General features: G+C 31.2%; 1 protein-coding gene across 2 annotated transcripts in view; it reads left to right on the top strand.

The window, feature by feature from the left end:
- The first annotated feature begins 284 nt into the window (after nt 1-284).
- The window catches only part of LOC107448085 (cytochrome P450 3A11), a 30,114-nt gene continuing 5,549 nt past the window's right edge, over nt 285-24,849 (top strand). Inside the window, exons 1-13 of one of the 2 annotated variants that reach the window (XM_071184312.2) lie at nt 285-547; nt 4,782-4,971; nt 5,885-5,981; nt 9,070-9,122; nt 10,886-10,982; nt 11,730-11,846; nt 15,896-15,984; nt 17,089-17,234; nt 17,677-17,792; nt 19,303-19,450; nt 21,356-21,519; nt 22,984-23,072; nt 24,660-24,806. In XM_071184312.2, the coding sequence (XP_071040413.2) occupies nt 4,892-4,971; nt 5,885-5,981; nt 9,070-9,122; nt 10,886-10,982; nt 11,730-11,846; nt 15,896-15,984; nt 17,089-17,234; nt 17,677-17,792; nt 19,303-19,450; nt 21,356-21,519; nt 22,984-23,072; nt 24,660-24,806 (1,343 nt within the window). In that variant the 5' untranslated portion in view covers nt 285-547; nt 4,782-4,891. Of the gene's footprint in view, nt 548-4,669; nt 4,972-5,884; nt 5,982-9,069; nt 9,123-10,885; nt 10,983-11,729; nt 11,847-15,895; nt 15,985-17,088; nt 17,235-17,676; nt 17,793-19,302; nt 19,451-21,355; nt 21,520-22,983; nt 23,073-24,659; nt 24,807-24,849 lie in introns of those variants that run through there. The other variant, XM_043046499.3, reaches the window with a different exon arrangement.

The raw sequence follows: 24,849 nt of genomic DNA, 5'->3' as shown, positions 1-24,849 counted from the left end.
ATAAATAAAATATATTGGTGTTTAGAATGTTTTACATTTCAAAATGTAAAGGAAACATGTCAAAAATTACAGAATAATAAAATAAAATTTATTAATTTTTAAAAAAAAATTTTTGTTGTCTTTTTTCATTATTATGTTATTTTTTCCATGTTCTCTCAACATTTTGAACCATACACAAACACACACGCATATATGTATATATATATATGCTTGTGTGTATGTGTATGGATCTATAAACTGGCTAATTAGGAAATCGGCAGTTTCTGTTTTATCACCTTTCCTTCAGTTACGTCATAGTTTCCCTTTTAATCCTGCCAAAGTCGGCTGATGGATTTTAACAAAGAACTCTACCACATTATATATATATATATGGTCCTGATTTATTCTCTTTTGTAAATATCATTTTTAAAAAAAGAGTTTAGTCCAATTTATTGTTTTACTTTCTAATGGTTTAAAATTTAAGAAATTGTCCGTCATAAGAAGTTATTTATATTTTTGAAACAATGAAAAATAATTTTTTATTTATTTATTTTTTGCCAATCAAGGGGTAAGAAAAATCTAATTGTTTTTCTTTCTTATTCATATTTAAACTTTTTGCCATCTTGTTTTTGATGAGATTTGAATCACTTTAAATTTTAAGGCTTACGCCTACAAATGTTACAAGATAAAAAAAACTCGCTTTTTGTCTCCTCTTTTCGATTTTATTTTCTCTTCATTGCTACTGCTAATATTATATTTTCCAAAAAGAATTTTTTCACTCATTAGTAAATGTATTTATTTCTTAAATATGAAAATTAGTACACTTATTAAGCTATTTGTTAATTAGACCCTGATTTTGTTGAAAATTCCTTATAAAGGTTTATGATTTTTAATTAGAACGATTTTTAAAAGATAAATACTCAGCATTTAATTTCTGCATTTTGTTTATCTTTATTAATTTTTATAAGCGTCATTCTGCTCGATGACTATTATTCTATTTTTCATGCAGCTTGAAAATTCGGTTTTTCAGAATCTCGCAGGTTTATCGGTAAAAACTTTATTTCATCTTTTAGATTTAATGTTCTTCCAGAAACGAAATCGTCTTACACTGTAAATTTGTATTTTTGAAATTATGTATCCATTTCTTTTAATTTTCAGTTTTCACGATTTTTCATATTTTATGCAATAATTAGAGCTAATAACATATTCATTCTTTCCATTCAAAGCACTTAATTGGAGTTTAAAGTTTCATTTTAAGCAAATTATTCTATTGTCTTTGAAGGTATTAATCAAAACCATGGCTGATCTAGGTAAGGTAATTTAAAAAAAAAAAAATTTTTATTCAATTTATACCATTTTCTGAATTCTAAACCTGTTTTTCGAAGGCTCCGTCGTCATATGAAATGATACTGTTTTAGCGAAAAATATGTTATTTATATAATTGCTGTGAGTTTACAACTGTTACTTATGACTGTTAGGTCAAGTTTAACGAATCAAAAACCAGCGTTGTCTAGGTTTATTTTGAAAATGGCGCGAAACGTCAATATGGGGAAACGCTAAAGTTTTGTGAAAATAAAAAGCGTTTGTGGTCTAATTTTTTAATACTTAAAAACTTGCTCCATTGCGGCATTACCTGGGCTCATTAAAATTTGCAAAAACTGAGAACAAGGCAGAGGTTTTTATAGTTTTTCTTTCGGTGGAAAAATGTCGCCAAATTGGCACTTTTTAAAAAAAGGTTCAATAACTCTTAAAATATTTAAGTTATTCGTCCGTTGTAAAGCCCAAATACACTGCTAGATTATATATATAGTTTAAAATCAGTTAACTGCTTCAACTGTAAGGCACATAAACTATAGCTTTTTTATTTTCCATGATGTCAGACATTTGAAAAACAGTGTTAAAGTAATCGTATATGAAAACTCAGTGATTATTTTTTGTCCAGGGAACATAAATTTGTTTCTTCAAATGTGACTTCATTTGCACAGTAGGGGGTAAAATGTCGGGTTCAAAAACACTATGTATTAAACTTAAAATTTTGTTTGGCTTTTCATTAAATGAAGAGTAAAGCATTCTCGCGGCAGTCAATTGTAGGCTTCATGGAGGTAAGCTCCACACTATCGGGATCAACGGCATGATTGTAACAATGAAATTAGTATTGTGCGCACGACGCCTTTACTTCGCCGAAAATCTGGTATCCATCTATTTGAAGCTGTGTGGCTTTAAGTCGACATAGAGAATTATCCGAATCGTAGGCTCAAAATTTACTAAAGTGCTATTTAAAACCACCATTCCTCGCAAAATTTAAAGAGTGCGCCAAGTTTGCTATGAAATGTTTGAAACGAATATAGCGGGACAACTAATAGACAAAGCTATATAAAACCCTATGTGAAGAAAAATATTTTTTTTTGTGATCGTAAACAATATTTTAATTAATTGAATCACGCGATTTAACACCGTTAAGACATTTTACCTTCCTTTTTCCTTTTCTTTCGAAATTTAAGTACAATTTTGTCAACAAGCCACAACTATACTCACACTTTGAAGGGGGAAGTTGAGAGTTTCATTGACGAAATTTGGCCAATTTGAACAAGCGGTGGTCGGCAGTTTTCAATGATCACAAACGACCATTGAAAACTGCCACGAAAAAATGTCATTTATCTAACTTGCTATTCCTTTTATAACTAATGAGTAATTTATGTAACGCAAGTAATTAAAAAATCTCACTTTTCAATTAGAAAATGTGTATTTTTTTTAATCAAAAATTCTTATTGACCGCATTTTTTAGACACCCTGTATGTTTGTTTCCGTGAAGGACCGAAATGAAGAGAATGTCGAATTTCACCGGTAAATGTCAACAATCACCTAGTCGCTTTGGTGAATGTCCAAAATATTTTTTATAACAGATTTGATATTAATTTATTTGTTAATATTATTATAATTATTCGATATTTTAATATCTGTTGAGGATAGATTAGAAGAAACATCAGAGTTCGGAGTACTGGTGAAATGTATACCAAGCAGTGGCACTGAACATTAAAAAAAAAACATCAGTGTAGGGAATACCGGGCAAATGTATACCGGCAGTGTCACTTAACTAGACCTTAGTATGTATTTCGGTCATTTTATTAATCGACTGTATGATTGTCAACATTCGCCGGTGGAAGTTGACAACCATTAATTTCGGTTATTCGCAGCAACGTATGCATTATTTGGTTCTTTTATTTGTTCTATGCTTATTCAGCTTTTGCAAAAGAATGAAATAATCTAAAAACGCCTACTTTCTTTGGGTCGTGAAGTACGAATTACTTCATAAAAATAAAGAATAATAAATAAGTTAAAAATTAATAGTCTCCAACCATATATGGCAGTACTTTTACTTTCGTTACTTGTACCGCCGGTACAAGTAAAAAGTACGTACTTTTACTTGTACTTCGTTACTTTTTAAGTTTAGTACTTTTACTTGTACTTTCGTTACTTTTTTAAGGAAAAAGTACAAGTATTTGTAACGGAAATATCGAATGAAATCGTTACTTTTTTCTAAAACTCGGTAAGCTTTTTTAAAAAAAAAATTCAATTAAAAAAAATACTTATGTTTTTTTTTTAATTTATAAAATTAATGTGCAATATACATGCATTCACGGCTAATTTCGTGTTTAAATACCTTCTGTTTCAACTTATACTGCACATTAAATTATTTTTTACTAGCTCAAAGATCACAAAGCTATCTGAAACCCCGTGTTTGCTTTGTTTACGTTTGTGTTTTTAAAACGTGTTTCTAAAAAGTAAAACAATTTTAAATCAATGGTAATTTAAATAAATAAAATTAATAAACTAAAAATTAAAATCAATAGATAAAATTTCTTTTTCGTGCAAATCCATAAAAAGTTTGATATTAAAATTATATTTGATTATAAAATTATATTATACGATTATATTATAAAATTATATTATAATACTCTTCCGAATTTAAAAATAAATTAATATCCATAACTTTCAAAATTAAAAATAAATAAATAAATAGCAACAATTTTGGAAAAACATTAAAGAACATAATATTATTCAATAAAAGTTTAGGTTACTTTGAATTTTCCATTTCCTGGAAATGTACTTTTAAATCGTTACTTTTTTTGTTCAGTACTTGTACTTTTACTTCTACATTTTACTCGTTACTTTTTAAAATAAGAACTTTTTACTTTTTACTCGTTACTTTTTTTAAAAATACTTGTACTTTTACTCGTTACTTTTTAAAAGTAACGTTGCCATGTATGTCTCCAACTACTGCCACATGAATTGTTTCATAATTTATTATTTTTTTAAATTCCGTATGTTTTATGCATTCTTACCGGATTTTCCATAAAATGGAGTCCATACATGGTGAACCAACAATTTTGTCCTTTTGTTATAGTATAATTACATTTTAATGTTACCTTTATCTGATTTACCTTATATGTATATGCCACAAATTATTAAACTACATCAGATAACACATCTTTATTCAATATCTATACTATCAGTAAACCTATCAATTCTTATCTTTTGATAGCATTATCTTCCTCGTTTTTTGTTATTGACAAGTTTTAAGGGGGAAAAAAGATATATATTTATAATAATAAAGTTAAATTTTTTTGATGACTTGCACTCTTGTTTTGATAAAATGTTTTCTTATTCGATAGCATTCGTTTTTATCTTTCATTTCATTTCAAGGTTGATAGTGTAGAACTCAATTTAGATACATACATTTTTTCTCCTCTTTTTTTTAAAAAAAATATTTGCGTCACCCTACTTATCTAATCTAATTTCAGATGTTACGGTAATCTATTTTGATTTCGATTTTATTATATATGCCGAATGAAAAGTGCACAAAGGATGCGGGATTAAGAGTGCAAAATCCAGAGCAGTAATTTGTTTAGCTATGGGTTTAATGGAAAGTTTTCTGGATGTCTATGTTTCAACTGCAGTCTTTGGAGTTCTCTTCCTTTATTTACTTTATCGGTAAGATAGTTTTTTATTTTATTTTTATGTTTGTATAATAAGAGTGATTGAATGGGCGTTGTAAACGCTAATACTAAAACTAAAAAGTCATGCTAATTTCCACATTACCAAGCTAATCTTTAGGATATTTCGATTATTTAGGATAATTCGTTAAAGTGCAGAATCGGGGGGGGGGGGTTCAGCAATTCACGTAGGAAATGTGCGCATTCACGCTTTCTGTATCGTTAAAATTCAAAAGTTTGCTTTTTCATTCTGTCAACTAATATGTTGATTATTTGTATTTATTGACTTTTAATAAATATGATATTAAAAAAATCTTTGAATATTAAAAATTAAATAAATAAGATGTTAGTTTTTTTAAAAATTGTAATAATGTTTACACCATTTGATACTTTGTTTTTGAAGTGATTCTTGGTTGATTCTATCAACTAATGTGTTGTTTGTTGTCACTTGATTTTTACGGTTATAAAAATATAACCGTCGTTCCGGATATAACCTTCTAATTTCCACCTACCTTCTCTGTAAATTGAATTAAGTCTATCAATTGTAATTGCAATAAATTTTACAGAACGGGGGATATTTAATACATTACTAACATTAGATAATTAAATTACTTAACTTATTAACATTAGATAATTAAATTTTAAATTTAAGAATATCAAAAGAATTTAAACTTCGATTTAGTTTTTCACTTTAAAATATGATGAACGAAATCAGATCATCAAGCATCCCGTTGCCAGTTAGCAAAGAAAAAAAAAGTTTAAAAATTCATGAGTTCAAAAACAAAACAATCAAATTTTTTCGTTTTGAAAAAAATTTTGATTGTTTTGTTTTGAAGGAAACACACTATGTCACTTTTTGTTTTGAAAAAAAATGTCTGGTGTTGAAGATAAACTCAGTTTTCTTTATTTAGGTTTTCCGTACGGAATCATAACTTATGGAAAGAGAAAAATGTACCCTACATAAAACCTTTACCATTTGTTGGAAATTTACTGCCTATTCTGCGAACTGTAAGTATGGCATTTAAATAACATTTATTTAATCAATGCATTGAGGAATTTATAGACAACCTACAGACAAAATAATGCGAAAACTTCTTTACTAACTCGATGAAAATTTTTTTTCTTTTGGTAGCAAATGTTTTGCAAGGTTTTACTTTGCAAAACTGTCAGCACCCATTTGAAAGATCAATGTCATTTACACCCTTTATGAAATTTGCATAGATCTAAAATGAGTGGAAGAAGTTCTTTCCTTTTTCAATACCGCTTTAATCCTAAAAACACTCTTACATCAATATTGCGATCCTGCAAAGTGTTATCAGAATGGGATACCTGCAAGTGACGTAGTTTGGGTATCTCGATCCTGATTGGTTGTTTCAACGTGACATTTGTTAACGTTAATAACTGTTCTTTCCATTCTATTTCGAGCAAGCCAAACACTAGTTTTTTTTTTCTTCTTATTTTGTGTGTGCAAAAAGTTCCGTGAGTTTCCTATACAAGCGTAAAGGATTAAAACTGTAATAAGGAAATAATTTTCGCTTTTCCTTTTCGATAGCAGAAGTACGCATGCATCAATTCATTCAGCAATAGGTAAATTATAAAACAGCTTTGTTCCTACTCATAATTTTACAAAAATATAGTTCTTCCCTAAATCGGAAGTCGTTATGGAGAAATTTTCAGAGGAAGGCATGGGCCCACATTGGGCTGTCTGGCCAACTATGATAATGATGATAGTTCTTCCCTAGCAACAATTTTACCTTGGTCCCATCTGGGCTTCAAATTGGCTCAATATAGGTTATATATGAACATGCACCGAGAGACCAAATATTGGGATGTCTATATTTTTTATGTTGGTTCAATAAATGACCTATGTCGGGCCACTATCGGTCTATACAGGGCCAATATATGGCCTATAATGGGTGAATAATAAATAAAAAATATCGGGTGAATCAGACAATTCTATAAAGGTCCAATACTGGTCCTTTGAACTCTTATTGAGCTGAGATTCGTGTCAATTGGTCCAATGATAGCCAAAGTTGTTTCGCTGCTGGGGTTTATTCATTAGGACAACTAGGACTTTTATATTTTTCCGAAATGACTGAAATTGCGGCTAGTAAAAGAAATTATCCAATGGACTTAATCATAACTTTTTTTTTATCACTTTTCTACCTTAAATTTTTTTTTTTTAACCATTGTCAAAAAGGCTTTCTAAAAACTACTATTTATCTGCCGGGAAAAAAAATGGCAGTAAAGACATTTCAATTTTACCTTTGTTTTTCTGGAAAAACACTCGGTTTAAGAGTTTTTTTTTAATTAAAATATAATTATACATGCAGGAAATGTCTTGTGTATATTTTATCTACGTTGACGATTCGAATTTCACCCCATAGGCAGATCGACGGATACCAGCTGCGGAGTAAAGGCTGTCGATGCGCATGATGTTAGTCTCAAAATTGTGGCACTTTTATCGAAAGTGTCCCCATAGTTTTTGAGGGAGTGCTTTACTTTTAAATAAACTGCTGTTTGTAGAAAATGCAACACCATGAAAGAATCATCAGAATCAAATGAAATTTAATGCAGAAACGACTTGTACTGATACAAATAAATGATGAAATTTTCAAAACAAAAGAAACAAATTAAGCGTCCGAAATCAGTATTTGGTGCAGCCACCACGCGCTGCAATAAGTGCTGCTATACGACGTGGCATGGAGTCAAACAGATGTTGAATATCTGCTTGAGGAAGAGAATTCCATATCGCTTGTATGCGCAACCAAAGTTCGTCTTTGGAAACTGCAGGACGCGGATCACGAGTGAGACGCCGATCAACCATATCCCACACGTGCTCAATAGGCGACATATCCGGCGAATAAGCAGGCCAAGGAAGAAGTTGCATGCGTTGTGCTGAACAGAAGTCTCTAACAGTCCGCGCAACATGTGGGCGTGCATTATCCTGCTGAAAGATAGCTCCAGGGATGCCTTGAAGGAAAGGAACGACTTCGGGCTGTAGCACTTCACGGACGTATCTGTTGCTATTGAGATTACCCTCAATTCGTATCAAATTGGATCGTCCATGATACGAAATCGCACCCCAGACCATAACTCCGGGTGTTCGACCACTATGTCGTTCAATAATACACTCAGGAAGGCAGCGTTGACCGGCATAACGTCTAACACGAACACGGCCATCATGGGTCCACAAATTGAAGCGTGATTCATCTGAAAAGACAACTTGGTGCCAATCAGCTCGCCAGTCTCTGTGCTCAAGAGCCCACTGCCGACGCAGCCGTCGATGATCCGCCGTGAGGGGAATCCTGTATAATGGCACCCTTGTACGCAATCCACGACGACGAATTGACGAAGCCGACAATTGTACACCTGTAGCAGTAGACCAATGTGCTGCCAGCTGCCTGGAGGAAGCTGTGCGATCATTCACCGCCATGCGGAGCAGGTGTCGATCATCGCGCTCTGACGTCACCTTCTGTCGTCCAGTGCCTGTTTTTCGAGTTGTTCGGTGCTCGTCGGTCCACTGCTTCCAAACTCGCATCACTGTGGAACTGTTCCGCTGCATACGAGCTGCTATTGCGCGATAGGAAAATCCTCCTTCTCGAAGGCCGATTATCCTCCCTCGTTCAAACTCCGTAAGTTGCTTGAATTTCTTATTCTTCCGTCGTGGAGGCATACTCAGGTCTCACTAAACGTTTGCCACTAACAAATAATCATAGACTATTTTCAACGTCCCGCTACAGCACTTTATTTATACGCTTTCAGCATCAATTCAGAGGGCGCTGCGCGCGCCACGCACGCGCGATGGCTCTGAAACTTTATTAATTTGCATAATATCCTATAATTGACATTTGCTGCGAATTTCATTTGATTCTGATGATTCCTTCATGGTGTTGCATTTTCTACAAACAGCAGTTTATATATTTCAAAAATGTTAGTAAGTAGCAGTAGTTATAGACAACTTCTTCTTCCTAAAAAAAGGTGAAAATGAAATATTTCTGGAACCAGTTTTTATTCATTTTACGGATAAATAAAAGATCTGACAAGCATGATTTTTAATATCAGCCAAAATCTAATAGAAAAAATTTATTTTTAGTGCCTGGAAGAATTAGATGTTAAGCGGTACAAAAAGTATGGCAGAATTTATGGGTATGTATTGAGTAAAAGATCATCATTACATAAAACAATTAAGAAAACCTGTACACAACTAAGTGAACTACGAATAGGTTCGATGCAGGAAAATATTCTAATTCTATTAATTTTTTTTTTTACCTATCAATAAATAGTTTTGAAAATATATACACAACTAAGTAAACTAAGACTGGGCACAATGAACGAGAAACTACGACTCAACAAAGGAGACTATTCTAATTATATTAAATTTTTATATTTTTCAATAAACAGTTTGTAAAATATATACACAACCAAGTAAACTAAGACTAGGCTTTATGAATAAGAAACTATGACTCAATAAAAGAGAAAGTTTTAAATTATATTAAATTAAATTTTTTTTATATTTTTCAATAAATAGATTTGAAAATATTCACTCAACTAAATGAATTACAACTTGTCTCAATGAGAGAAAGAAATTACGTCTCATTAAGCGAATTTTTTTTCGTATTAAACGGTAATTTTTTATATTCATGAAAGGAAACAATTTTGACAATATCCATACAACTTTGTGAACTACGACTAGACTCAATGAGTTATATATATATATATAGAGAGAGAAACTACGACTCATGTTTTAATGTTTTAATTTCTTTACTCATCAATAAATAATTTTAAAAGTCTGGTCATCTATGTGGACTGTGACTAGGCTCCGTGAGAAAGAGAGAGGGAGAGAGGTAGAGAGAGATTACAACTTAATAAATTTTAAAAAAGTACTATGATTCAATAGGAGATCATATAAAATTTTTAACTTTTTTACTCATCATCAAAAGAAACAGGTATCTACACAACTTAAATAACTCCGACTGTGCTCGGCTCCACAAGACAGTTATAAAGATTCAATTATTTTTTTAAAAAAAAATATCATATTAAGATGCATAAATAGGACGAAAACATTTGAAGGAATATATCTATAAGTCTATAAGTATGGTGTCTATATCTATAAGTATGGTGTAGAATTAATTGAGGAAAATATGAGAGAGAAGTTGTAAGAGGTGTTTATATTCAGAAATGTGCTAGCTTAAGGGAACAGACCAGCTATTTCCTCCTAATTAAATGTTAAATAAAATGTTAAGTGTGGCAATTATTTTTGTTGTAATTAATATAAAATACGATAAAAACTGGCATTTTTCCAATAAAAGTTGAAATGCTACAGTTTTAAATACAAAATATAGTGCACAAAAAATGAAACAATTTAATAACCGTTGGTTTAATAGTTGGATCTTCACTTAATAAGATGCATTTTTAATGGTTTGAATATCTAATGATGAGAACTTTCTCTGAGTACAAGCTCACTTGAGCCTTATGATATTTTCGAATGATGAACCTGTCTCAGGCTTTGATAAAGCCCGCCTGGCCTCGAGTGAGTTGCAGGGTTTTTTATTCGTTACAAGGAATTCACAACATTCTTCTAATGAGGCGTTTAAGGCTATAATAAATCAAGTCAACAAATAATTTTTAAGATAATCCTGTTTAAATCTTACTAACATTACTTATGCTCTGTACATTTCATATAAATAATCATTTTTGCGGGGAAAAAAATCCTATGCCAAATTATTCACCAATTATTTTGGTAAAAATGATAATCTAAAAATCATTTGATGTAATAAAAATGCATTTTTAATATTGCTTATAATCTTTAAAATAGCTCATTAAACTTCTATTTTTATAATTCAATAACACATTACATAATATACACGACATATTTATCTAAATTATATGTTTATTTACATTAATTTCAGGTATTACGATGCAAATACACCAGCCTTAATGGTATCTGATCCAGAACTTGTGAAAGATCTTTACGTGAAAGATTTTACTTCATTCATAGACCATTCAGTATGTAATCTTTGCATTTCACAGAAATTTCGTAAACGTTTAATTTTCTTATAAACAAAATCCGGAATATGTTAGCACTCCAAATATATCTATCGTTACTTGTGATTGTCCAGTGTCTTCGTTTGATAATTTTTTAAGGACATAAACAGGAAAAACAATGATCTAATCCTGAAATTTCATGCAAGCGAAATAAAAAAAAAAATATACTTCTCTACCAAGATAAGTAAAATATAGATTCTAATTTGGATCTGTAATCGTGCAGATTGCGTATAAATTATTAGCAAGTATACGCGTGAGAGCATTTGAAGTGAATGTAAATTCGTATCATGATGAATGCTTCTGGAGAGAATAGTGGGCAATTGTAATATTTTTTGGTGCCAGAAGGTGATCTTAACACGGACATTTACTGTAAAAATGGTATCGTTTTTGAAGGTAAGCACCATCTAGAACACACGGCTGCCAACGTATAGTCCATAATTTTTAGTAAAAGACAATCATCCATATCGGATCTACTAAGACCACTACTGGCAAACAAGCAGTTTTTCAATCGATACTAAATATGACAAAGTGTGAATGTTACTTTTATTTATTTAAAACAGCAAAGAGAATGAGTGAATTTGGAGTAGAAAACATATACGGATTCTTAACACTTATACAAAATATAAATTAATAACAAAAATATTTTCTAGTGTTTTTAATTTTAAAATATGCCGATGTTGTGTTGTACTTAATCAATATTTTTTTCAGGAATTCGAAACAGGAGAAGATATGATCGCCAAAATGTTGATAGTTATAGGAGGGGACGATTGGAAACGAATTCGAATGATTCTTTCTCCAACATTTTCCACTGGCAAACTCAAAAGGGTAAGTTCAACAAAAATGTTAAATTGTTTCATTGAAGAAACGATTGTATAGATTAATGTCGTTTGACATCAAAAACAGCTCAATCCAAAATCAATTTTTTTTTAAATTTTTGCAATCATTTAATAAATGTTTTCAAGGTTAATTGTTTTATAAATTATTTTTTGGCTCTAATGCTCTGAGAAAAGTAAGAAATTAGTTTAATTTTTTTTTTCGTATAATACAGGTGTAATAAAAAAAAGTCCCGCTTCTGAGAGGGCTCTAAAATGCTCATTTATTAGTCCAAATAAGGATGAAAGAATTAGAAATAATTAAATTGATGTGTATAATTTTTTTTAATAAATAATTTTAGAAACGAAAATCCACGAATAGGTGGCGCTGTAATAGTCAGAAACACATTTATTGTGCTCCATAATATTACATCTCTCGGTACTAAAAAAATATCAAGAGTGGCCTGCATTGTAAAAAAAGATGGCTAAAAGTTTTAAAAAAAAGTTATTAAAATTTTTTTGATGATCATAACTACTTTTTGATGTCCATAAAGCTATGTAATCACAAAGAAAAAATTTTAAGTTGGTTTTATCCCACTTAAATAACGAATTGAACTTATACTTTTAATCATCACGAACTAAGGAGAAAAACAGACATTAACATGTGCATTTGAATTCAATTGTTGTTGACATATGCCATTTAGGCAGAGGGAATGCGATCTATGGTCAATAATTAGACTTCTGACACACCCATACGTCACACCCGTTTATAGGGCGGACCCATTCATACATCCACAGATCTACAGATCGTACATCTACAGATCGTAGTTTTGTAATGAATCAGAGAACGATCAATCTCCTATTCAGCAGCCCCAGAGGTATTCATTTGTTATGGGAACATATAGGACTTAGAGAGTACACAGATTTAACGTGCATCAGTCACCATTTACTACACGGGGAGTCTTCGACAGGCAGGGATCGAACCCACGACCCCTTGGTCATGGGCCCAGTGCCTTACCAGGCTATCTCGGCCCCTACGAATTCAATTGTGAGAGTTTAATAAATAAAAATGTTTATAATTTTTGCTCATATAGACACGTATTGTAATTTTTTAGGAACATTTCTAAGTTGAAAAGTGTTGGTCTCCTATAATAGTTTTAAAATCGCATCGTTCTAGTTGAGAAACATCCATGCAATGAAAAAAATAAATGCACATATTTGAGCCAAAAATATTGTATATGCATTTGACTAAAAAATTTCGTTTGTTGGTGAATTCCACATTTGTGTTCACAAACAAGTACTCTACCAAATAATATCTCAAACAATTATTTGTATTTCTATAAATTTGGGTGAAAAATGTTTGAATCGTTAAGTAGTTAACCTAAAGATAAAAAAAATCATTAAAAATGTGCGAAAAACAAAATAAATACAAATTAAAAAAAAAGTTTTCCTTTCTACTTAACAGGTTGATTTTAGATTATTTTAAAATTATTATCGGGAAGTAAGAATTAAAACGGACATTAATTTTGTTCTTGGAAATTTAGCAACAAAATTCATTTTTGACAACAAAAATATTATTACCTAGTTAGAATATTACGTTTTTAACAAATGAAAATCTGTAAGTAGATAAATAAACAAAATATGCAGTGTAAGTAACGAATATGTGAGTTGCTGTTTCTTAATCGTTTCAGGCGAGTACGCGCTTCTGTTTTAGGTGTTTAACTTAGGTGTTTAACTTAGGTTTTAAGTGTTGCTACAATAAAACTATTAGACCTATGAACTTGAAGGTATACAAAAAAAAATATACGGAAAGTACGATGGAACAAAAAAAAAATATTTGATAAATAGTTTGATAAGTATTAATTAAAAAAACTCACAGTCAAAAAAATCCCGTGGGTCTCTTTCCAGCTCACAGAGTTAAAATTTGACATTCTCTAAGACCATTTTTATGCGTGAATTGAACATAAATCGTGCTAAAAATGCATAAAAAAAGTTAGAAATTTTGTCGAACGCGTTTTAAAAATTATTAAAGTTTCAAAAGTTTTTTTTTTTCTCTTTTAAGTAATAACCGTATTGTTACACAGAAAAGAAGAAAAATTCATTCTTCTCTCGAGATTTTAAAATTACATAGAAGCTCGATTTTTTACGTTTAAATTTGAAAAAAGAATGCGTTGTCTAAAACTCGCCAAAATGTACTGAAATTGTTATTTCTCAACTTATTAATAAATTATTTGAAAAGAAATTACAAACTAGATTGCATTGCCAAACGAAAAATAAGCGAGGTATTTGTTTGCAAGACAATATTATCGAGAATAAAAGCTCGATAAATAAATATTGCTTGCTTGCTTTCGTATGCCTGTTAAGGCAGAGAGGTGCGATTGTTCTTGTTTTCCAGTGGCGCTATCTATGACCAACTATCCGACTTCTGACCCACCCATTACGTCACGCCCATTTATAGGGCGGACCTATTCGTACATCCATTCATTCATCCACAGATCGTAATTTTGATCTGAATCAGAGAACGATCAATCTCCAATTCAGTACCCCCAGAGGTTTTGATTTCTTATGGGAACATGGAGGACTTTGCGACTCGAAAGATTTAACGTGCATTAGTCACCATTTTACTACACGGGGAGTCTTCGGCCGGCGGAGTTCGAACTCTCGGACATGGGCCCAGCTCCCTACCAACCAGGCTATCCCGGCCCAAAATAAATATTATGGGATTTTACTTAATAAAGTTTGTCAAATCCTCCAGCAAAGCATTTTAGGAAGAAACAACCATGAATGTGAAATAATCATGGGCGTTGCAGAGAAGAGCGTCATAGAGCCTCCAAAATGATTATTAAAAAAGTCTCCTTGTTCAACAATCGCGGAATAATAAGGGGAGGCAACTGTAAGGGAATGCAACCAAATTCTTTTGGTTTTGTTTGAACAGATCTATATGTAGTACTTCATTATGCTACAAAGGCATGATCCGCAGAGCAACAACTAATATTTTTCAGAATCAGCAGCATTTTTGCCCACAAAATATTTAATAATAAGTATGCTCTGCGACGTAAATGGTAAATGATGTTTCACGTTTTCATTAAATGTTAATTATACCATTTATGCCAAAGCGGATTTTCGTATTAACTTTATTTCTCTTTATGTATTTTTTTAAAATTTTGTTTCAAGATCATTATTTTGTTTATATTAAGCAAAAATTTTTATCCCATGTAGACAAATAGGAAACAACTTTAGAGTCCTCTGAAATAAGAAACTTATTTCTTGCTAATCCTGCATCATACAGCTTAAAATAGGGTTGGATTTAATTTTATAAAAGCAATTTTTTTATGCAATCACCAATAACAATTTGCTGGCTAATAAAAATGCATAAATCCTACAAGAAAAATTTAAAAAAAAAACCCACGTATTGTAAGAGTTTTGTCCAGTATATAAAAAAATCAGCTTAAAAATCAGCTTATAATTTTGTGATACATATAAGTTAATTTTCCCCCATAAATGTTTCTCTTTAATACTGAAAATCGGTGTCCATTTAAATATTATTAAATGATTGTAATTTCTGATTTGTCATTATTCTATTTAAAAAGAAATTACCTTTTTTAGTTGATTTTTTTTAAGCAAACCTAGCTTATTTTTTAAAGCTATTTCATTAACAAAAGAAATGTTTGAAATAATTCTGAAACTTTTAAAACAATAATCATAAAAAACTGGATTTTTTTCAAATTTAGAGAATCTAGATCACAGCTTGTATAAAATTTAATTCAACCAAAGAACTGTTTTTTTATTCGCAAAAGTTTAAATAATCATGGCTTTCCGTCTTTTTCAAATAACGTTTGTATAGTTTTAGATGACATGATAGAATAACTTTCACACTTTTGTAACATTTCTGAAGATGAAGCAGCTCTTAAAACCAGTAAATCTTCATGCAAACTTTTATTTCTGCATAAAAACCAATATCAAGCATTACAAACCTATATCTCCGCATACAAACCAATATCTTCTCTTACAAACCAATATATTCTCATAAAAACAAACTTTTAAAGAGGCTGTTTTTTTCAGGTTCTGGGTATCTTTGAGGATTGTGCCAAAACACTGACTCAAAGTTTTGGGAAGTTTGCTGACTCAAAAAAACCATGTGATGTCTACAAGTAAGTTTCAATATTTTAAAAACACAATTTCCGCTCCCTTTTCTTCCCGTTTTATTAATTGGTTAAATTAGTCATTGATATGAAGAACTTTTTTTACTAAAATCCAAATATTTATAACAAAATGTATTTATTGCCGAACTTTATATGATATTTGTTCTCGCAACTTGTAAAATTCCTTGAATACTTTGCACAACAGGTGTTAAAATCAACAATATTTCTTTAAAGGATTTGAGGAAGAAAAATTAAGATAGAACAAAATAAGATAAAGTCATAGGACTCAATATTAATAGCTCCAGGGCTTTACTTTAAATTAATTAGTGTAGATAATAAATAGTTAAGTTAGGAAATCAGGCATGAAATCTTATTTTTTCCAAACAAACATACCTTTTTTAATAAATTTAAGTTCTTAACCCTTAATGTCAACCTTCTTAATTCTTAAGTTCTTAGAAATATAGAAAATTAACGCAGTTTAGAAAATATGGTTCCGATACTACTTGATTTGATTTTATAACCGTTGTCGAACAGCCGACCCATTTTTGGGTTAACAACTACTTATGTTCAACTCCTTAACCTTGTAATTTTGAGCTCAATTCAGAAGACAAAGGAACTACAGGATCAAGTATTGGGAGAAATTTTGTTTTTATGGAGGATTTTTTGATAGAACCAACCCGCATTTGTGTTAATGAAGAGGGAAACCACGGAAACCTCCCACGGTTAGTCCGATGGCATGGGGACTCTGACTCATGTTCCGTCTACTACGGAGGATATTTTACGTCAGCACTGAGGTCGGTGCGAGCTGGGCGTGGTTCGTCATCGCTGGGATTCGAACCCGGGCCACCTCATTGGAAGGTGAACGCTCTATCCCCTGAGCCACCACGACTCAATACTACTTGATTGAAAAACATCATTCATTTCAAAAAATTACAAATTGGAAAGAGTCAAACTCAACTCTTACTTACTGGGTAGCACTAAATATTCGGACGCAAATGGCGATCTGGTGAGTGGACATTTCACGCCAGGGTGTGCATTGATATGCTTGAAATGTTAAAAATGAAATTTCATGGTGCAATTTCAAAATAAAATATTGTGTTAAATCTTTTGCAGAATGTATAGCTCGTTTACAGTGGACGTTATTGCAAGTTCTGCCTTTTCTACAAAGATTGATTCTCGCAACGATCCCAACAATCCATTTGTCAGACATGTGAAAAGAATATTCGATCAGGATCCTGGGTTCAGGTCAATACTTTTTTGTAAGTCCATTCTCTGAAAACTATTCAATACAATTCAGTTTTAAACCAGTGATTAAAGTTCACTTATTCTAATCGAGGATTATAATATATCGATTCGAATGAAATAATTTTATTAGATTTACTAATTCTCGACTACGATTTTAATCTGTAGTTTCGAACGATATCTATTGATCCATACTGATTCGGATTCTAATTAAAAATTATAATCTATTTATTTAAAAGAAATCTGTTGATCTGATTTGACTCTGATTCAGACCAACGATGATAATATATTGATACGAACGATGTCTATTGATCCACACTGATTCGGATTCCAATTAAAAAATATAATCTATTTATTTAAATAAAATATATTGATCTGCTTTGACTCTGATTCTGACCAACGATGATAATATATTGATATGAATACCATCTGGAAGTAAATATTACTTTAATATTTCAGTTGCTGTTCCCTCCCTCATGAGGAAACTAGGCGTCGAACTCTTTCCACAAGACTCATTGCAATTTTTCAACAACACAATTCTCGAAATAATCAAGCAAAGGAAGCAGACAGGACAGGTAATTTTTACTTTATAGCTATACAAGAATCTTTTCATCTTTCATCTTCATACAACGATATAAAATCAAATCTTACGACAATTTTCCTTCGACAATAGGATTAGACTATGTTCGTCATCGAGATGAAACTTATTGCTTATTTACAAATAAGCAGCGTATTATGACGGGTACATCATGAAAAAAATAGTCATACACACTTACCAGTTTATAAGATTTCAGCATATCATAGAAAATAATTAATGTTGAGAGATTATACTATTTACCACTCAAACGGGTGATATCAATTTTTAAAATGAAATTGCGAAATAAAAATAATAATAAAAAAATAAATAAATAACAGTACAATAAAACAAGGCAAGTTTCACTTATCCGATCTTTTTAAGGACTGTCACGGGAATACCGTAATAAACATCAAGATTTTTATTGCAAGTTGTCATTTAAACGTGATAGAAAGTAAGGAATAAAAATTGGGAGTATGGGATAGTGAGATTTACTACGATGCACTCATTTTGAAAAACTCTTAATTTATAGAACCAAATCACCGCAGCCTTACTTTTATTATTATACCAAAGTCAAAATGTTTGATGGTTTTCCATTGATGGACCTACATAATCTTGATAATAACCATCAATAATTCCATCATTGACCATTATATTTTAGATGGTCACTATCATAAGTAACCATCATCCTTAATGTAGAAATTCGGACAAATTTTTCATGATCCAGCATAAGAATAGCAACTTGTTTTGATGGTATATCCATTAAAACATCATGGAAATGTATAGTTGGAACCATCATGGACCATCACGGATTTTATTGGTGTATGAGAATCAATCTTCTCTTGATGGTTAACCATCATAGTATTAAAGTAGCATTTTTCATCATTGAATGATGGAAGTTTCCTTGGCATATCAAATACCACTAATGCATAATGGTAAACGTTGGATGATGGTGATTATCAAATGATGTTAGGCCATCATGAATAGCACTGAAGCAAAAATAAAATGATGGTTCATCAAAACTTTTTGATGGACCATCAAGAATTGTGAATTGGGTATATTTCTTGTTATATAATTAAACTACACTCAGTGGCTCGACAGCCCATAGAGGGCGAAGGCCTACTATGCCCATCTCAGTTTTCTGGACCTTAGGCTCTGGGGTGCAGGAGCAGACTTTCCTGTTAGGTGGTCAGCCGAACGCGGAATCCCCAGTGTTTAGTTCTCAAGCATGCTTGGTACTCATTTATCGACCCACTGAAGGGATGAAAGGCTGAGGCAACCTTTCCGCCGGAGGATCGAATTCAGGACCTGTGGCACGGGAGCGCGAAGCGCTACTTAAGCCACCGGGCGTCTGTTATATAATTATATAATATAATTTTATAATTATATTATACAATTTTATTATTATATAATTGTATTTCTCACTACATAAAATATATAAAATATTTCTTACTATATAAAGATAATTTTTCTTAATCTGACGATTTTATCTATATTTTTTTATCTACCAGGCAAGAAATGATTTTCTGCAATTATTGCTGGAGTGTGCAAATGAGATTCCAAAAGAAGATTTAAAAGAAAACAGTTCAGAAGATATGACTCAAAATTATGGTTCAGAATCTACTGACCGCGCATTTTTCAAAAATGTGTCAAATAAAAGTGAGTTCTTTTTTCTTCTTATATCAACTTTTATTATTTCATTTTTAACATCAAATAAATTAAAACGCGACCATTGGAAGTATTAAACCACAAAATATATTTTTTTCTGTGTATAAACTGAGGAGCTTATTTATTCTCGTTGCTCCAACCATTTACAGAAGTCTAGAAACTTTTTACACATGTTCCTTATAGGAGAAATTATTGAGCTAGAAGTGCCAGGGTAGCCTGGTTGGTAGGGCGTCGGGCCCATTATCCAAGAGGTGGTGGGTTCGATCCTAGCCAGCCGTATAATAAATAATGACTGGTGCACGTTAATTCTGTCGAGCCACAAAGTGCTCCATGTTCCCATAAAAAATGTATACCTCTGGGGATTCTGAAATGCAAATAGAGAGTTCTCTGGTTCAGGTCATAATTACGATCTGTGGATGAATGAATGGAAATATGAATAGATCCGCCCTATTATCGCGTCGTGAGGTGTGTGTGGCTGAAGTCGTATTCTTGGCCATAGATGGCGCCACTGAATAACAAGAAACGCTTCATCTTCCTTTAAATTTACTTGGGTTCACCAAGCAAGCTTGCTTATATTGGCAAGTGGCATTAGAAACAACAAAATAGAGATGCACTTTTGCCTTTGCTCTGCTCTCTTTTCAAATTAAAGGTTTAATTCCCAAAGCCATTGGCTTACAAGCTTGGCTTGCCCAAATGTAATGGATAAATGTTTAATATTAAAACCTAAAAATTGTTCATAAAAAGAAAGATATTGAATAGTTTCTGAGAAATAGTATTTTTTTAAAAAAAAACCTTTATTGTAAAAATACGTGTTATTAAATTGTTATATTAAATTATTCATTTAGCTGAATTGGTACTGAATATGATTTTACTTATTAATTAATGTGAAATTTTCTTCATCAGTCTAGACAATATTATGTTCTTTTTAATGAACAAACTAGCTATACCCTGGCCTCATTTGGATCTGTAAGTCAGACTGTTTAATAATTACAGAATATACTTTGTGCTAAGTATGAATAAAGCAAAAGCAACATAAATAAAGCACAAATTAAGGTTCATGAATGGTCATACTATAATTTTGAATCTATAAACAAGAATCTTTCTCAGTGTCCAACTACAAAATGAGAGTAGAAAAGTAATCAGACAAACACATGCGAAGTGGTTCAACCAATAAGAGAAGAGGAATAAGCCTTAACAAGGAAATAAAAGAATATGGAACGCTAGCAAGATCAGTAACTAAATTATTTACGTTTTTCAAAATATGGGATGGTTCCCAAAAATCAAATTTGGTAAATGAAAAGCATTGTTGAAGGATTTTAACAGAAGAAAACTCTTTGATTAGAATTCCAACTATTTAGAGTGATTAAAGATCGTTTAATACCATGATTTTGGACATATCTTTCATGTCCTTTAAGTCGACAGTTAATGTTTCGTTTCGTTTGTCTAATAACGCAAAAACCACAATAACAGAAAAGTTGATAACAATCCCAGTCATAGGTTCTTTAAGGTGGGTCAGGTTTAGTTTCTTTACAGAGGAGAAAACAATTTTAAATTTAATTTTAAATCTTAGAAAATGGGGGATTGTTTTTCGGGTAATAAGGTAAAATAATCAGATTTTACGAATTGGAGAGTTTGTTGCATTGAGTAATCAACTCTCTGGAAATGAAGTCAACATTAGAAGGAAATTGATGGTCAACACCGATAGTTTTAAGGAAAAGGAGTGCTTCATTTACGATATTACTATTGAAACAAGCTTTAGTAGACAGCTATTTTGTTTTTATTATTTAATGATTGTCCATTATGGAATAATAACCTCGAAGTAGTCGAATTTCTGAATAATTCTAAAATATTATTTCATGTTCCAAATAAATGTTTACACAAAAAAAATTCTTTTAGGCCTGACGATGGATGAGCTTGTAGCTCAGTGTGTCCTATTCTTTATTGCTGGATATCAGACCACAACATTGCTGCTTGGATACACAACGTATAATTTAGCTCTGAATCAAGATATTCAAGAAAAACTCTTCGAGGAAATTAAGGAAGTGCTAAGGGAAACTAATGTAAGTACTGTACTTAAACACAACACCAGAATTTCTCCAAACTCTGAGCTTTAAAAATTCAAGAAAAAGTACGATGTAATGAGTCTATCCTACCAATATAATACGATAAACTTCTACTTCCCCATAAATATTAATATTTTTATTGATATCCGTCGTTGAACAGTCGACCCAATTTTTGGGTTGGCGACTACTCATATTCAACCCAGCAACCTTGTCATTTTGAACCCAATCCAGAAGACAACGGAGCTCCTGGATCAAGTAGTGGAAGAAACTTGCCTTCTTGCAGGAGTTTTTGATGGAACTAACCCACATTTACATTACATAGAGAGGAAACCACGAAAACCTCCCATTGTTAGCCTGATGGAAAAGGGACTTTAGCCCATGATCCGTCTACCACTGAGGATCTTTCACGTCAGCACTGTGGTCGGTGCAAGCCGGATGCGGATTCCTATAGACCAGCTATCGTTGGGATGCGAACCTGGTTCACCTCATTGAAAGACCAATGCTCTATCCCTTGAGCCGTCGCTGCTCAAATATGAATATGAAAGGTTATATGTTTATAATGAGTTCGAATTTGCAAAATTTCGGCTATTGAGACACATTTTTTTCTTTGTGAAGTATTTTTTTCTGCTGTTTGAGTGAGCAATATTATACGAAAAAATTACGAAGCGAAATACATTTTTGTATTTCTGGTATCAATACGAAAATGTGATAAATGATCATCATTTCTACCTTATTTCATTTTAAAGATCTTAAATGAACTTGTGTTGGTGCCAATGTTATCTTCCTTCTTACAAAAGTGTCTGCTATTTTAGGAGTCCTGCAACCCAAATTTAAAGATTGTTTTTTTTTGGTGATCTTGACCGCCTACTATTGAAATCTATATTCAGTATAATTAATAACACCAAAAGTTCTTACTCACTATAACGTCTATTATATTGCTATTTTAACATTAAATACATATAATTACTTATGACAGCAAATTTTTCGTAACGACAATTTCATCTGCTATGAGGTATTACCGTTGTAACGGACTTTGCTGGTTCGTAATGTTATTCTGCAATAACAAAGTACAATTTAGCTTTTTGCACTCTTCCGATTTTCTCGGTCCAACGAAATTCATTTATTCAAAAATTGACGCCCTTTCATAAGTAATAAACAAGCAAAGAGGGCAAAATAAAAACTGCTTAATAACTTTTGATCTAATAATTCATCTATTAAGCAATTTTAATGGTTCTAAGGGCCAACTTGAAACCATTAAAATTGTTAAATAATTTATGAAGAAGAAATTATGATTATCAGTTTTTAATTGTGGTTAGTAGATACTATTTAGATTAATTTATTCTCAATATTATTATTTTTTCTTTTAACTTTTTTACTTTATATGAAAAAAAGAATGATGTTGATCTCTACTAAATTCAAATGCTACTTAATTTTAGAATAACGGAGAATTTAATTTTACAGGGCAAATTAACTTACGAAGCAATTCAAAATATGAAGTATTTAGACAATGTCATGTCCGAAGCTCTTAGACTTCATCCACCTGTTATAAGGTACGAATTAAGTATTTGTGTTTCATTTTTATAACAAATGAATTGAAAAATATGAACAGGGTGTTTCATAAATACCAACGTTATATTTTGAAATTATTATGAAAATTAGTACCTAATTATTCGAACCTAAACAATAAAGGTCGCAAGTTAATATTTTCAAATCAGTAATTTGTATTTCATGAAATGTAAATTGTATGTAAACAGTTTACATACCGAATAAACGAGGCTATTTTAAATAACGAGGCTTATTTTCTGATTTCAATGAGTGAGTTTCAGTACTTTTGCAGTAACTTTAGAAGTGTTTTGAGAATCATCTTATAATTGAAGTCAGGTTTCTCAAAGCACAAGATAATATAAATTTTTTAACTGTATTTTTTTTAAAAAACAGAAATGGATAATTTTGTTAGGAATAACCATCTAGGCCTCTTGATTTCAAAATACAAAAAAAGTCCTTGGTTGGTATAGTTTTTATAGTGTCAAGTCATCCGATTAGATATAAAATAAGTAAATAAAAAGTTTATGATTTCCGCAAATTTTTTCCAAGAACTTTTTTTTACTAGAATTAAGAGACAACTTTAGAAACATATATTTTGTTTTTGTTTTTTAAAAATTCGAAATTAAATAATAAACGTAATTTACTAAGAACTGAGATACTTAAATTGTTTGCTTAGTGAAGTCTAAATTATTTAAGTAATGAGATCTAAATTATTTTAAAACCGAGATAATTACAAGCATTAAGATCATAATTACTCAAGCATTTAGATTTAAATTAATAAAGCATTGAAACATGCACTAGTCAAACCTCAGATGTTGCAAGCTGTTATTAACTAAAGCACGAAAATATAAATAATCCAGCTTTGAAATCTTAAATGTTTAAATAGGGAGATGCAATTAATTCAAACATTAGTATGCAATTATTTCAAGCACTGAAATCTAAATTATTCAAGCCTTGAGATTTAAATTATTTTAAAATCGAGATCGTAATTATTCAAACATTGAAATCTTACTTACTCAAGTACTTAGATTTAAATTAATTGAGCACTGAAACCTGAGTAAGTCAAACATCAGATCTTGAAATTAAGCGGTTATTTTTTCAAGCACTAAAATTTAATTAATCAAGCATTGAAATCAAACTATTTAAATAGTGAGATGCTATTAATTTGAGCATTAGTATGCAACTAAATCAAGCATAAGGATGCAATTATTTCAATCACTAAAATCTAAATTATTCAAAGCATTGATATCTAAATTGCTCTAGAATCGAGATCTTAATTATTCAAGCATTTAGATTTAAATTTATAAAGCTTTGAAACCAAAATTAGTCATACAGGAGATGTTGAAAATTAAGCTGCTATTAACTCAAGCACTAAACTCTAAATGACCAAGCAGCGAAATCCAAATAGCAATTAATTCAAGAATTAGTATGCAGTTAATGGAAGCATTAGGATGTAATTAATTCAAGCATTTATATTTAAATTATTTACCCACTGAAACCGAAATTATTGAAGAATTAAAACCATAACTATTCAAGCCATTGACTCACCCAATTTTCTACATTTTACTGACAAAAATACTGTTTTTATTTAGGATGGAAAGAATGTCTGTTGTAGATAATTACACATTAAAAGGTACAGGAATCACTATTCCTAAGGGGACGACAGTGTCCACTCCAATATATGCTATACACAGGGATCCAGAATTTTTTCCTGATCCTGAAAAATTTGATCCTGAAAGGTAATTTATATATATATATATATATATATATATATATATATAT

This window comes from Parasteatoda tepidariorum, chromosome 10 (genome assembly GCF_982258835.1).
Source record: "Parasteatoda tepidariorum strain Cologne lab strain chromosome 10, Ptep-v5.0, whole genome shotgun sequence".
In the NCBI taxonomy this organism is placed as follows: domain Eukaryota; kingdom Metazoa; phylum Arthropoda; class Arachnida; order Araneae; family Theridiidae; genus Parasteatoda; species Parasteatoda tepidariorum.
Note: the sequence above shows the minus strand (reverse complement) of the source record. Positions and strands in the feature narration are given on the sequence as shown.